The sequence below is a fragment of the Odontesthes bonariensis genome, chromosome 3, assembly GCF_027942865.1.
Source record: "Odontesthes bonariensis isolate fOdoBon6 chromosome 3, fOdoBon6.hap1, whole genome shotgun sequence".
Classification (NCBI taxonomy): domain Eukaryota; kingdom Metazoa; phylum Chordata; class Actinopteri; order Atheriniformes; family Atherinopsidae; genus Odontesthes; species Odontesthes bonariensis.
The window spans coordinates 12,025,984-12,041,235 of record NC_134508.1 but is presented as its reverse complement, the minus strand read 5'-3'; the positions used below and the strand labels follow the sequence as shown (position 1 = coordinate 12,041,235).

Below are 15,252 nucleotides of genomic sequence, written 5' to 3'. Positions count from 1 at the left end.
CTGTGTGTAATCCTAACTCTCAGTCTGCAGACTGATGTCATGACTTGCAGAGGAGGCCAAGTATTTTAATCACTTTAAAAGACGACTCGGAGCTTTTGATGTCTTTTCCATATTTCTCTCTTGATTGTCTCTTTGACTTATGGCTTTTCTGTGAATTATGAGGAAGGAAGCAACAGGGAAATACAGCTGCGCACATGGAGCTTGTGACCTTTTCCAAACTTTATCGTGGATTCTTTGGCGGGAGGTTTCTTTCCTGCCTGTGTAAAGCAAAGGTTAGGAAAATCTCTTGTGCAGACACGCTTACCCTTTTTGATGAGATCTTCATCGTTGTTATAGGAGTGGGGACCTTGACGGAGGAAAATAAGGATTGTGAGGACAGGAGGCAAGCAGTGCAACAGACACATTAGCAAAAGTGAAAAAGAGGAACGTAATAGAAAAGGGGGAGGGGTGTCAAAGGAGGAAAGTAATAAAAAGCTAACCTTGAAAACCTCAACCTCCTCCAGGACCAGCTCCTCAGTTTGCAGGTCATCTCTGGGCAGCACAATCACTTTCTGAACTGTTCCCTTGTCTGTTGGATCACAACACACACCTGTCAGCCGCACACCTGCAACCACACATCCCTCCACCCGTCAACAGCCCCTTGGATTCTTCTTTGACTCTCTCAGCGGCCTCAAACAAAGATAATCCTCATATCAATAGGCCGCACTGTACGCTTCATCTCTGTCGCACGCTTCTCTCCAGTTTAACCTTTCCTCAATGACACGAGGCCCCGCTCCACTTTGTGTGCACACGGCCGCTCCCCGTGACAAACCTTCTCTGTCACTCTTGCCTTGACCTATTCGTTTGGACGCCATACGACATTCTCTGGCCTCTCCCTGTGATTTCTGTAAAGAATTCCTGTGAGCGGGATACCTGAGATTTATTATGTCTTCTGAATTGTGCAGGGCTGAATAGCTGCTTCTGACAGCAGCTGAAAGGACACACATTCCTCCACAGTGGTCGCTGTCGTACACAAGCCCATTAGCCTCCTCCCCGTGATGCACAGACGAACAAAGAAGCCGGTTAAGAGGCGTCATATGCAACATGTGAGTGCTGCACACTGTGCAGCGGTTGCTGTCACACGGGGGCCTTATTAGAGGTTCAAGGTATGCAGGCAAACAGATAATCTCTCTTACACCAGTGGACAAGATTAAGGTGATGGATACGCTAACTATAACCCTCCTTCCTCCTCCGCTGTTTCTCTTCTCTCCCCCCCGCTGCTGATCCACCCTTGCCCTCCAGGTACAAATCTCCTGTTGTTTACTTCAACAGAGCAGAGCGAGGCTCAGACCCTTTGATTGGTTAAATTTCCACTCGAGCACAAAAGGAAAGAATGCTTTTCTCCTGATGATAAATGATTGCAGTGGAGACAAGTCCGCCACTTACATGGGATTTATTTCCACAAGGGGATTCTGTCCTCCATTATTCAGCAGCCCACCGACACTGTCACTTAGCGTGCGGACTCTGGTCAAAGGTTTCATGAGCTCAGACTGACTTCATGCACTCAACTTATCAGATAAAAATGACCTTAGCAAAGCTGAGAAGAGTGCTGGCTCTGTTAATACATTTTATCACACATTCTATCAAATAAAAATCACATTTAAAGTTTGGAAAACAGAACAGCACTGACCCGTTCCTAAGAAGAGCACTTCATAGCTGCCATCCGCAGCTGTCACCTGGTCCACTGTAACGGTGGTGAACTCATAGTCCACATTGGTCCGAACCACCAGGGGGCGCTTGTGCACTGGGTACACTGCATTATTCATGGCAGGGTGATTCCTCATGAAGTTAATCACTTCATCTGGGTAGTCCTTTGTGGACTTCATGTTGGGGGTGAAAGTTCCTCCAGGGCACTAGGAGGGAAACATCAACATTCTTGAGCATGGGTGCTGGATGAAATCACATAAAAGTCTAGCAGTTGTGTTTTTTAGCTTGAATAAGCTGATGCCTGGATCTTGTTCAGGTGGTTTCCCTTTGCGGTTTAAGTCAGGGAGAAGCCCCTGTTGTGTCAGCTCTCTGTGGGATTCACGCGTGGGGTCAGAGCGGGGTGAGGCTCACCGTGCCAGGGCGAGGGTAGGGGATCTTCCCGGTGTAGGCCACCCACTGGTAATTGGGACCCTCCTTGTGGGCGAAGGGTCCATTGAAGACCATCCGGATGTCGGCCATGGAGTACACACAAACGGCTGAGCCTTTGAACACAGAACTGTGGGGTGAATGTGAAAATGGGTCAATTCATCACGCAGGCACAGAGGCAGAAAACAGAATATTCCCAATCTGTTTATGTGGTGAACTTACCCCGACACAGAGAAGACTCCATATATCACAGGATTTTTTATATCCTGAGTTGGCTGTATGTAAACATCTCCTATAAGGGAGAACAGAGAAGTCAGGTGAGTGACAGATACGACACACGAAAGACACAGACACACTACTGGAGAGGGGAGATCTCATCTCTCTCTGCTTTTATGACCGTTCTTGAAATCCATAAATACAGCCAGAGAATAAAGGTTGGGGTTCATATCAGAATTTCTGTGCTTATTATTAGATCTCATGTGAATTTGGGTAACTTCAGTTTGGGTATAATTGATAAGAAAATCTTACATCATTGTCATTTTGCATCATTACAGTTATTTTTAGATGTACAATTTGCATCTTGAAAACCACGATATAACTGTGTTCATGCAAATTCTTTCATCCTACTGTGGAGGCTTAGTGTGCACCTTTTAGACTAGAACACCCTTTTATGGGACTTTATGTAGAATAGAGTTACTTATCAATCATTTGCACATCCAATTACTATGATAGACTGTAACAGTAAGATACTTCACTGACCAGGTGTAACCTCATCCAGCCATCTGTCATATCACACCAGTCGTATGGTGCTAGATGTACTACTGGGCTTCCTTTAAATATTCATCGGGGTTCACTCAAAGCTGGATAAAACTGCTTTCTCCTTTTTATGCTTCTTATGGATGGAAAATGCATCAAATTGAGATTAGCTCTCATACACTACCCTCTTTACACATTTTTAAGAAGTGCCATACAAAAAACCTGTTGCTGTTTCATTTAACTGGAGAAAAAATGGGCTAGATTTAGTTGGTTTGGCCAATGCTTTACAGTTGCAGCCTCCCCCATCGAGACAGCAGTGGGCCCCACAAAATCTGCTTAGGAAGGAAACAAATGACAAGACAAAGTTCTTTAGCCGTCCCTTAAAACTATAGATATCAATCTGAGGGAATGTTATGACATCTGTGGGAAGTAAGCTCAGTCCACTAAGACCCCACCCGACATCCCACAGGGCCTGACAAATGTATTGCTATTGTCCTGGTACCACACTCCAAGAGACCCCCAGATGTTCCTTGTCCACGCTTTGAATGGTCAGAGCTCTTTTTGTGGCATGAGAAGAGACCAACACAATATCAAAGCAGTGATGATAATGTTAAGGCTGATGGGATGTTTCCCCCCAAAAAATTCCCCAAATGAGGTTACCGATGAAAATGAAATCAATTTGAAGAGAAACATGACATGAAAGGTTGGAGAGCCACGAATAACCTTTCAACTAGCCATCCTAAAGGAAACAACCCAGGCGCCAAACAAGCGCAGTGAAATGTTGAGCTGTTAAATCAAACCTTTTCGCTAAACTCCTTGAGATTTGGCAAACATTTCCAACATAGTGTGCAGGGATTCTCCTCTTCCTGCACCCATATTTCATGTCTTGCATTTTGGGGGGATAGGAAATATCTCTTCTGTCCCGAAGGAGAACGGCATCATATACTTTTAAGCCAGGTTTTGAGGTCTTTAAATCACAAACATTCCCATTAGTTGTCCTGCAGCGGCTCTGACAACAACAATCCCTGATTTAGATTATCCTTCGGTTGATGCCAAGCACAGGTGATAAGTCTTTCTGCTGCCAGTACATGACCTAAATACTAGTCCCAGGAGACATGTTCACTGCCTACAACAAGACAAGGGCCATCACCATGAAATACTGTAGAGAATGAGCTCCAAAACCTAATTGCGCAGGGGAATTACGAGAAATGTGATCGGTAAGAAAGTCAGTTAGAAAAATATGGAGAAAGAAAAGCTAAAAATACACTATCAGAGTTTAGAAAGTGTGGAAACAAAAGGTGAACTGATCAAATGCTGGAAAACAGTTAGCATACCAATTGAGATTTATGTGCCCACAGTTCCATATAGCATGTAGACCAGCATGAGAAATTAGCTGTCAAGTTGCAATGCAGATAGTATGATACATGCTTGGAGTGAGAATTGTCTTTGAATTTGAACTGCTGGGTTATGGTCCGTCCACATTAGTGTGGCTGTGTAAGTCTTCCTTTGGGGACTGTCTGCAGTCTTAAGCTCATCCCCGGAGAGCAGGATTCAGCTCAGAGAAAGCAGACTGTACTCTTGAGTGGAAAGCAGGTTCACACCCATTTGCATTTACACACCATCATGCCATCTCCCACAGCTGCCATGAACCGGAGCGGCGGAACGGTCACGGGTTAGCATGGCCACAGCCTAATGGGCGGCTGCCATGGATGTCACCTAACATATGATCCTTGTCATGACATACAGCTGTTGTACCACAGATACAAGAGATTTGTAACGCATGAAGACACAAGTTTACACTTCCAGACTTGCAGTACTGCAGATATGAGATATCCGCACGCAAGAAAACTCAAGTGTACTCTTATAGAGAGAAACCTGGACGGACGACTGAGAAAAGATCCCAATTCAACTATCTTCCCTATGTTTTTACGGACATAACATTTTGGTAGCCATACATCCCATTCCCTCCAAAAAAAATTATTTTCTGCTTGATCAACCTTTGCTTTTTAGATTAGTCTGTCTCTCTTTGGACTCTTTCTGCATTTAACTCTGTTCTCTTTCTCTCTGTCTTTTAAGTCTTTTAGCGATAGGTCGCAAACGCATATCATTTTGTAGTCCTCATACAAAATATCTTACTCGTACAAAGGGTCTCTCACTATTTTTTCTGATGGAACTGAATAAAACAGTTTTTCTTTCCTAAGGTACAAGCTGTCATGTAGGGCGTGAGTGTAAAAACTCCCCATGTGTCAGGCTTGCTTTGCGAAAATAATGTTCTGAAATGACTACCACAAAAGATTATATCTGCTCTGGACATTTCAACAAAAAACATTTAAACTTTTATTAAAACTCTTACAGAATGGTGGGAAGTTTATGAGTCCTCTCAAATATAGTTTTGAAAGCATGTTCTGACTTGAAACAATCTATAGCTATGCCCTGTAAAGCATCTAAGTGCCTTATTTGCTTTATATAGAGAAATGCATGTACAGTACAACTCAGTTTCCCTAAAATAAAACATCTTACAACAAATCACAACAAAGTTTATTGGCAACAAACACTTTTTGTGAGTAGTTAAGTAGTTAAAGGGATAGTTTGCCTCTTTTGACATGAAGCTGTATGACATTCCATATTAGCAATATCATTTATGAACATTTTCTTACCCCCCACTGCGTGCTGTGAGCCGAGTTCCTTATCTCAGCTCAACTATTCTGAAGCACATTGTGTGTGTATTAAAACACTATGGCTCTGTAGAAAACTGAACTGCCTGCAGTTCAGATCTGGTTTTTTTTTCAATTGTGATCCATGTAAATCTTGTTTCAAGTAATACTGAGAAAACACTGCAAAGCGCTGCAATCTATATTTTCTACAAACTTTACTGTAGTATTTGGGAACTGAAGACAACTGCTGAAAAAAGATGACGAAAAAGAGATGATGCAACACAGCAGTAAACACACCACTGCTACAACTTTTAAGTGTTGCAAGTGTGAAGCTCAAAAGGAGTAGCCCAAAACTAGTGTACATTTAAAAAAACAAACAATACTATTTCTGAGTTTTGATATATTCACAGTCTATTTTTGCATTTTACAGAACATTTCACTTTTTTTCCCCTTAAATGTTTCCTGCAAATTCTAGTGATCAAAGGATGACGTTTTAATAAGTTTGATAGTTATCACTCTTCCTTTGTGCATTTCCTTTTCGCAGTCTGGCAGAATTAATGGGTGGTTCTAAAATGAATGGTCACATGCAGTGTTGGTCAAGTTACTTGGAAATAGTAATTAGTTACTGATTACTTCCCCAATAAAGTAATCCAGTTACTTTACTAATTACTTTCCCCCCAAAAGTAATTAGTTCCTTTAATAATTGCTTTACTTAGTTATTTTTCAAAAACATAGTGCACGACCTGAGTAAGCTATAAAACAATAGACCTTTCAGCTTAATTCTATTCTTGCTGCATATTCCATCAAAAAGAATTGAATCAAATGAAACAGTCTCTTTTTCGAAACACCTGTCGCTCTTAAGTCTATTTTCACCTGTTCAGCAGGAGAGGGGCTGTCTGAGGTTTGGTAGCCGCAGCGGTCATGTCAGTGGGGCTTTCTCAATGAGTTTCACATTCCTGTGCCAGCTTGCTAGGCGCTTGCTCAGATTTAAGGTGGATTTTTTCGCTGTGGATAAAAATTTTCTTCCCACGCAGAGTGTACAGCGGTTTGCTTTTGTCACTTTTTACCGAGTCAAAGTAATGTCAGTACTTCCAAGCATTAAACGCTGCGTGGTCCTGTTTTCTCCCGCGCTCCATGTTATCTCTTGTTGATCTACACACGCACTGACATCAAAAATCACAAAATCACGGTTTAGTAACGCAGTAACGCAGCCTGCTCACGGGAAAGTAACAGTAATCTAATTACTGTTTTTGCAATTGTAATCACTTACTTTGCTCGTTACTTGAAAAAAGTAATCAGATTACAGTAACACGTTACTGCCCATCACATGACAAAAAAGTGCAAGGTTGCCAGGATTCAGGGGGCAGGTCAATTTACCCATTGACTCATTCTACCAATCTCTCTAAACATCAGGCTACAAGTCATGTGCTAGTTAGCTTAGTTTAGCATGAATACTAAATGCTTACAGTATCCAATCTCTGTCTACTGGTTAAAGAAAAAGAACACCCCCCCCACAAAACTGTGATAATAAATATAACAAATGCAATTTGCAGATACAATATTTTGTCAATGCTAAGTTAAACTAGGGTTCCTGACTGTAGCTTCGTGTCTAATAAACAGATATGAGAGGTTTGCATCTGCTCTTATGTAACTCTCAGTTAGGGCTACCTTTAGTTACCCAAAATTCAGAAAAAGAGCTTTACAAACATTCAAACCAGACAGCAAATGTGAGGCTTTTAGCATTAAACACAATCTTATTCACTTCAGTCCCTAATAGAAGACCTTGGCAGGGATTGCTGCTTTGAGATCTGGCATGTGTACTCTTTTCTTCTCTCTCACCCAGAATGCCTATCCCTATTCATTCACTAGCCCGCACCACTACACATCTACAGCCTTATTCAAGCAATATCCCTAAATTCATCAACAGTGCCAAACGCTGGCGAATATCGAGTCTTCTCAGAGAATAATACTGCACTGCTGTGTCTATGTCAACACTGACCTTACCAGTACAGACAGAACCCTTATTTGCAAAAGCCAAAGCCAGCCCATTCGGATCTGCCTTCTCATCAGTTATGTGGCTGCACACACAAACGAGCAATGCAGTTTTTAAGTCACTTTTCACCTTGTTCAATTTTGTCTAAAATATTCCTCACCTATGAAAAAACAAATTAGTGCTTTTAGAACTGCAGGCAGGCACAGAAAAAGTAAGGTATGTCTCAGTGAGATAAATGAGACAACACAATCTGTTAGGGCAAGCCACTTTTCATTCTTAAGATTAGTTCAAGAGCAACAGTAGCCTCATGAATCAGTCCTCTATCACTTTTTGGCTCCATTTTAAACCAATGGAGTCAGAGAGGGAAAGAGCTGTCCCCAAAGAGCCAAAAAAGTCTTACAGTCGCATATATTCCAGCTTGGCGATCTGATCTGTCCACCATCAGGCCGCCTCCTTTCATGCATGTGAAAAGAAACAGACTTTTTTGTTCTTGAAAGAAATTGACACCTGCAGTGCAGTACTGGGATTATGTGAGTCTTTCACATTACAATATGCTGCACAAGCCGTGTGAAGGGAGTGGGTTGAGCTTTAATGTACATTGTGTGTCCATGTGGGTGCTTTTACTCTTGGTTGGTGCTACAGTCAACTGCTCTCTTCTTAATATTTCAGAAGAGATCATACATAAAAAAGAATGAAATAAACAAATCCAGTGTATGTGTGTGTGAATGACAACGATATTCTATTATCTTCAATATACTTCACATCAAATTCAGCTCTTTACATTCAAAGGACATATCAAATAGCTGTATATGTATCAAAAATATATACATATATATAAAGTTTGGTTAGTTTGGTTAAAACCAGGTCTGCTCTAACTGTCATAAAGTGTGGTGATCTTCGGTGCATATGGCGCCCCTTTATTTTATTTTTTTTACTTGGTGATTGTTTTTATTATTTGGTTGATTGGTTGACCATGAAAAGATTTTTTTTTTCTTTTATAGTTTTTCCTCTTCCCCTTTTCTTTATATGGAATAATGAAAACTATCTGCTGTATAGTCAGTAATAAATCAAATAATTTAGCCAATTCTCCACATGAGTAGGATGAAATCTGGCAATAAAGTGTGATGTACCACCCACAGAAAATGCTTCACACCTCCGGCAGCTTCTCTGATTGACAGGGAAGTCTCCACCCCACCCCCACTAACTAACCTAGACATTACAATATCAATTGAAAACAGTGGAAGGAAGCACAGCAGGATCTTAGTTTGCAGGTGTTAAGGCCTTTATACTCACTGAGCTCATCAAAGTGCGTTTCCATGCCGTCGGCCCCGGGCACTGAGCAGATGAGCCTGGCCTTCAGGAAGGTGCTCCACTTGTTGACCAGACAGCAGTGACCTCCGTCGTCGTTCTGTTTTTGAGAAACACAGTTTCTCCATCAATTGCATGCTCATCAATCCTCCCTTGTGAAAACCAACCAAAGTGGAGCCACACATATCCACATGCGCACAGGTGCACTACAAAGTGTGTAAATAACTTTGCAAATCCAGCACAATATAAAGGGGGTGGGGATAGGGTTGATAAACACTACTTCATTCCATCTGTGATGGAGTGAAGCCAGAATCCGTCCCAGAAAGGATGAGCTAGGACCAGCCTGTGCTTTTCCAAAATCTGCATCTCTAAAAGAAGAGTTGCACTTTCATTTTCTTTTAATTTCATATTTCTCACATTCTTTTTTTTTTCACATTCTTCATGCAGTCCCATTTGGGGAGTTGAAATGTTTTCATAATTTTCAGCGTGATTACAGTGAGTGTATTCTTGGTAGTGTGCAGGGGGCAAAGAACGGCAATAAGAGCATCCAGATGTGCAGCGAAGCAGGAATGACAGGACCGCATCTCTGGAGGGCTGTGATGGAGCCCACTGGGAGGGGGATGAGCGTTTGTGTGCCGGGTCAGCACCTGACCCCCTCGAATAAATACAACAGTGAACAGCTGAGACGACAAGCACACGTACTCAACTTCTTCTCACTCACTGGCTGTTCTCATATCCCCGCTGTTATGAACGCACAAGCAGGCAAACTTGCAGAGGAAACCCACACGCGGAATATATAAGCATGATCAGCTCAGAAAAATGCTCCCGCAAGCTTTTGGTGACATTCGTTATGATTTATTTTGATCTGGCACAGTTTACTTTAGATTTCTGGGGTGCACAGGGTGTATGTGCGGAAGGCAGGAAGTCAAATTTCACTTGGAGGGATGTTTTTTTGTTTTCTTTGGGGGAGCGTTTTTTAGCCACACCATACACATAAAGCTTTTAGTATTTTAGGACTACCAGGGATAGAAGGCCACGAGATCACAGGGTCAGAGGTTAGAGAGCAATCTCTCAGACAGAGGGATGCATTGTAGACAGGAAGGTTAAAGACACATGTGGATTCCAGCATGTTAGCGTTAGCCAAATACTAGTCCCGAGCGCGTAAATATTCAAACACAGTGGGCGACTTGCCTCGGGACACTCCAGCCTTTTCATATAGATGCTGTAGGTTTTCTTTTCACTAAACAAAGCAAAACACTCCTCACTGTGTACACACCAGGCAGATGCGTCCTATGCGGGACTGGGTCACAGGACTTTGGCCCATCTCTGAGGACTTCTCTCGGAAAAAAAAATACAGCTTGTCATCATTTCTCTCCGCGCTATCAGGGATAAGGTGCACGTGGATGAAAGTGGGGTCTGTGAAGAGAAGAGATGTTGAGATGTTTAGGTGGAAGAACAGAACATCTGGTGGAAATATTTTCTTAAACTTTAGTGTTTCCTGTCAATCTGCTTGCTAGTTGATTCTAAACTTATGGAAGAACCAGAAGTTATTTCAGCCCTATTACACAGTTTTAACCTTTGTTTGTTTTGTGCACAGAGAAGTTATAAAAGAGAGATACATGAAAGTAAAATTCATAGGGCTAAAAACAATGTTACCGTTCAGCCATCTGGAGTTGTACTGATCTGTTCGCATAGCAGTCTTTGTTCCTAAAGTACGGAAAATGGCAGAGTCTGTTCCCATGAAGTCAACATAAACCCCAGCATATAGTTCGCCATCTAAGGAAGAAAGAAAACAGTTAAATTGGGTAAAATTGCTTGACTTTGAAATTATTCTAGCACCACCCTTGGCACAAAACACAGACTTGTATAAAAAGGATATTTAGAACCATCTCAGGGGTTGCCGTTCCGCAATACAGCAGCTCAGCTACCTATTTGTCTTCATTCATACAAGTAGACAGGACATGATTATGTCTTAAATTGCAAGTAATTGCATTCTAAATAGCAATTACTTACTGAACTACCTTGGAATCTAACATGTTCAATTCCTGCAGAGACGTGGCTACACTTTATTGCTGAAACTATTTTGGATCTAAACTTTAGTATTAGTATCAAAGTATTACTTAAAAAATCAAGAAATGTACATTTGCGCCTTTCTGTAATTTGCAATAGATGTCATCTTATTTCTTCCTGGGTCGAAATTCAGATTAATCTGTCAGATTATTCATTCGTTTTCAATAATCGCTTATACAGTGTCACCAGGGGGCTGGAGTCTATTCCAGCTGCCATCAGGCGAGAGGCAGGGTACACCCTGGACAGGTCACAGTCCATCACGTTGCCACATGGCCATTTGCTAAAATGCCAGGGGTTGTAATTCAGTAGAAGAAGTAGTTGTTCTAACCAGAAGGAAGCCTCAAGCAAAAAAAAAAACTAGAATGGAAATCCACAAAAGAAAAATGAAAAGAGTCCTTTTTACACTTTCACATCTGGGAATAACTGAGATATTATATGATATCTGGGAAGACATTTATTTTTTGCTCTGTTATCATAATCATACCATCAGACTCACCTGCATATTAAGACATAAGTATCTTAAAATGAACAGGGTCTTTAAAAAACTGTTAGAAATGGTTCCATTTTCAGAAAAAGCTTGTTAATTTTCTCATGCGGCTTAAAACACATTTGGTAATTTACAGAGTAAATCATAAATTGATTTATGATTTGGTCCAATGTGGAACTGGGATAAAAAGTAATGGAGAACTTAGCTCAGAGTAGTAAATCAGTATTTAGAGTGCTTGCTTAAACTGGATCAGTGTCAGTCTTTCTTTCTATTAGCTTAAAGCCATTAAAAGAAATTCTTGTGGATAGCAACAGCTGTACAAACTGGCCCCAACTATACAACCACTGTCATTTTCTAATCTGTTTTTAAAACCTCAAACAAATCTAAAGTGTGTATGGTTCCAGAGCAATTGCTGTTCTAGGAAACTTCCTGTAAAGAAATTACAAAAAACAACAACAAGAGCACTCAAACTTCCTTAAAAAGTTTTCACATGCACTTCATGAAGACAAAAAATTTTAGCACATCCATGTGTGCAGCCTGAAAATATGTACACAACAGTCTTGTTAAGCCACAGGAAGGCAAGGTGATGGTCTTCCAGCTGCCATATGGGCCCCACAAGACAGCAGGTGTGTCTCTGAGCATGGAGACAGCAGGAACAAGAGACACTCTTCTACCACCATTATAGTCAATGTCATGGTCTCCGGCAGAGCTGCCCGGAGATTGATGATATATCATTAAAATGTCCACGCATGATTGGACGTTTAATGTGGTGAGGAGCTGAGCACTCAGTGGTCAATGGTAAATCTCCTGTTGTGACACAGGATTCCAAATCCTAATCTCCCTTGGATGATGCTAACTGATAGAGGTGGGAGATAAATCCATCTTGGATGACAGTCTTGGTTCCATACTGGTCAGCTGGCATTGCGCTAATGTGGGAAAGCAGCGCCAGTGATTCACACCCACTGTCTCACCCCACAGAGAGAAGATCACCTTTCACTGGTGGCATCTGTGTGGCCTGAACCTGACTGAGAGACCTTGAGCAAAAGGACAGAGGACTCTGGCTTCATGAGTGCTGTGACAGATGAGAAGATATGACACCCAGACTGAACCTTATTAGAAATTTACAACAACTAGAGGGCAGGATATCTAATAATGAAAGGAGGATACAAACAGTACTGAGGCATTCATTTCATAATAGAACCCACTGTACAATCAGGTCCAGGTAAATGAGTTAATTCCTAAATGATAATAGAAATATTCTTAAACATTTCACTTCATATTCAGTACTTTACAAGCCACTAACTCATCAGTGGAGGATTCCCATATCAATATGCACATGTAACTGCACCCATCACCTCCTTAACAAGGCAAAGATCAAGGAGGATTTTTGACTCTGTGATCTGTCCAGGGTGTATTCTGCCTCTGACTTGATGTGTGAGTATTAAAATTTCAAATGGCCATTAATGGCCGAGGGTAAAATACATTTTGGCTTGATGAAATTATGACAAATTCATAAATTGTGATAGGACATCGCCACACAAAGAGAGAATGGTGAAAAGGTGAGAGATCGAGATAGTAAAGCATATGTGCTGTTGTAAGGATCTGGGCTGGACTGTACCAAGGTCTACAGTCTCACGTGACCAAACCATATAATACTCACTAATCAAAGCTGACACACTGTTGAGCTTCGGGTCGTAGGAGCACTTTCCCTTCCCAGATTCCACTTTGCCCGGCTCCAAGTGGAAGATTTCTTCCTGAAATGGAAAAATCATATGGAGATGGCAATAAATTCAGCACTCTTCATCTTGTCACTGTGAGTCCCTTGTGTAGGGAAAATGAGGGAGCAGATGTGCTACCTCTGACTCCTGTGGGACCTAAAGGGTCTGATGGGGGATGAAGTATTAGAATAATGAGCGTATGTTCATACAGAAAAATACATGCGGGGAAAGCGGGGAATTTCTAATCCATCTCCATGCCACTCTACAGCGGGAAACAATGTGTCATGGGCTGTGTCTCTCTGAATAATAAGCTGCTTGCCAAATATCTCTCAGCTTCTGGGTGCCTATGGGTGTGTAGGCTGACTGCTGACACCTGTAATCCAGCAGAGCGAAAACAAGCCAAGGATGGAGGCTGAATGACTGATGCTCACTGCTTGTGGCGTCCCAGCACACAAGCTCTGAAAGGCGCTTGGCAGGAATTTGCGCATGAGAGTAGGGAAAATGAAACAGTGGCATGCAATGACATGTCCTGTGGTCCTGCCTCATAGACCGGAGCGTGTCCAATCCTTATTTTTCATTCCCAGCGGGGACAGAAATGGAGACATCTCTGTCACTGTCCATCAGCACTTAAGCCGGAGAGACTATGGCGCTCTGCCAAACTCACTTCACTGGATCACACATGCACTCTTTTGCAATTCCCTACTCATCTTTGATTAAAATCACCACTCATGCAAATAAGAAGGTGCTGGCAGTTGACTCAAAGCCATGCCAGACAGTAACGTGTTAAGAAAACGTCACAAACATTTATGTGTACCAGAGGGAAACTGTGCCCGAAATGTTCTTTTACGACCCTGCCATAAAATATGACCCTTCAGAAAAGTAGCAACATGTAGATTAAAAAGTCCAAGTAAAAAAGAATTTAACATTTTCAAAGTGCCCCACTTCACACAAACTCCTAACATCCTTCAAAAGTTGCTTTGCGGGTTTCAAAGTGCTTTAAGTGCTAAAATAGAGGAGACATGTTCAAGTATGTGGCCCTTTTCTTCCCTTTGCTGCACAGCTAGTTGGCTGCAGATGGCTGGTGTTTGCGCTGGGCTAACAGAGCCTGCTGTGGGAGAGGGTCAGATGCTGACTAGTCTGTGGGAGAGCCTGTACCACATTCCTATAAAGGGTGGGGGGTGTTTGGGGGCTCTGGCTGATGAGTGGGAAAAGCCACACTGACTCAGATAAGCAAGACGAACGATTCGAATATGAGTGATTCATGGTGCAGCTGAATATATGCGAAAAAAAAAAAAAAAATGTCATGCATTTTTGATTGCGCTTTTTAGCAGCCTAATATGCCCTTTCCATGTGATAACCCAGCTCTCATGCAAAACATGGCATTTAGCACACATACAAAGCACCAAAAGAACAATGAGGAATAGGACAGGGTGCTCAGACGATGAGACTAACACAAAGAAAATATAAATGAAACATTGAAAAAAAGACAAAAAAAACGAAATACCATAAAATGAAATGCATTTCCAACTCACACAACACTACAAGATTGTGCACGGACTGAGAAAGATGCATGCCAAATGTTACAGAGATAAACGAATGATGGCCTTAAAGATGGGGTTGACAAAACTGTGACAATAATGTGCGCAGACACAAAGAATGGGAGCATGCTGCTGATGACCACGAGCCCAGGCAGAGCGCAGGGCTGCGGTGCAGACAGGGCCCACATCGCACCTTCAGTCCAAGTGTCTCGTGCACCGCACTGGGTTCAGCTGCGCGGCTAGCCCTTCCTCTGGCCTGGGCCATCTGCAGATACATGGATGTCTAAAACAGGAAACAGCAATACAGTCTGGATGTTACGCTGCTGAGGAAGAAGGATCAAGGCCTTTCCTGACCCTGATGCAGGTTGCATCATCCTGCTCTGATTCCCAGACATGATCAGAAACTGCTCAAAGCAAAACTGTTGAGGTAAATATAATGCCTAAGTAAAATGGATACCCCACTTCCCGAAAAGTTTGGAAATGCAATAAAACTTGGAAAGTTTGAACTTTAAACAGAGAAAAAAAAAAGAGTTTCTCGTCTACACTGAGCAACTTGATTGTATCTAGAGAATAAAATTGAAAAATTCGATGGCAATAACAGACACACACACACACA

General features: G+C 42.0%; 1 protein-coding gene across 5 annotated transcripts in view; it reads right to left on the bottom strand.

The window, feature by feature from the left end:
- LOC142376752 (semaphorin-3F-like) overlaps positions 1-15,252 on the bottom strand; it is a 74,700-nt gene that overhangs the window by 6,551 nt on the left and 52,897 nt on the right. For 3 of the 5 annotated variants that reach the window (XM_075460291.1, XM_075460289.1, XM_075460290.1), the window contains exons 6-15: positions 14,830-14,919; positions 13,041-13,134; positions 10,480-10,599; positions 10,100-10,239; positions 8,809-8,923; positions 2,335-2,404; positions 2,098-2,242; positions 1,670-1,892; positions 480-568; positions 305-346 (exon numbers count right to left, since the gene is read on the bottom strand). In XM_075460291.1, coding sequence (XP_075316406.1) covers positions 305-346; positions 480-568; positions 1,670-1,892; positions 2,098-2,242; positions 2,335-2,404; positions 8,809-8,923; positions 10,100-10,239; positions 10,480-10,599; positions 13,041-13,134; positions 14,830-14,919 — 1,128 coding nt within the window. The remainder of the gene's footprint in view (positions 1-304; positions 347-479; positions 569-1,669; positions 1,893-2,097; positions 2,243-2,334; positions 2,405-8,808; positions 8,924-10,099; positions 10,240-10,479; positions 10,600-13,040; positions 13,135-14,829; positions 14,920-15,252) is intronic. The other 2 variants (XM_075460293.1, XM_075460292.1) reach the window with 1 other exon arrangement.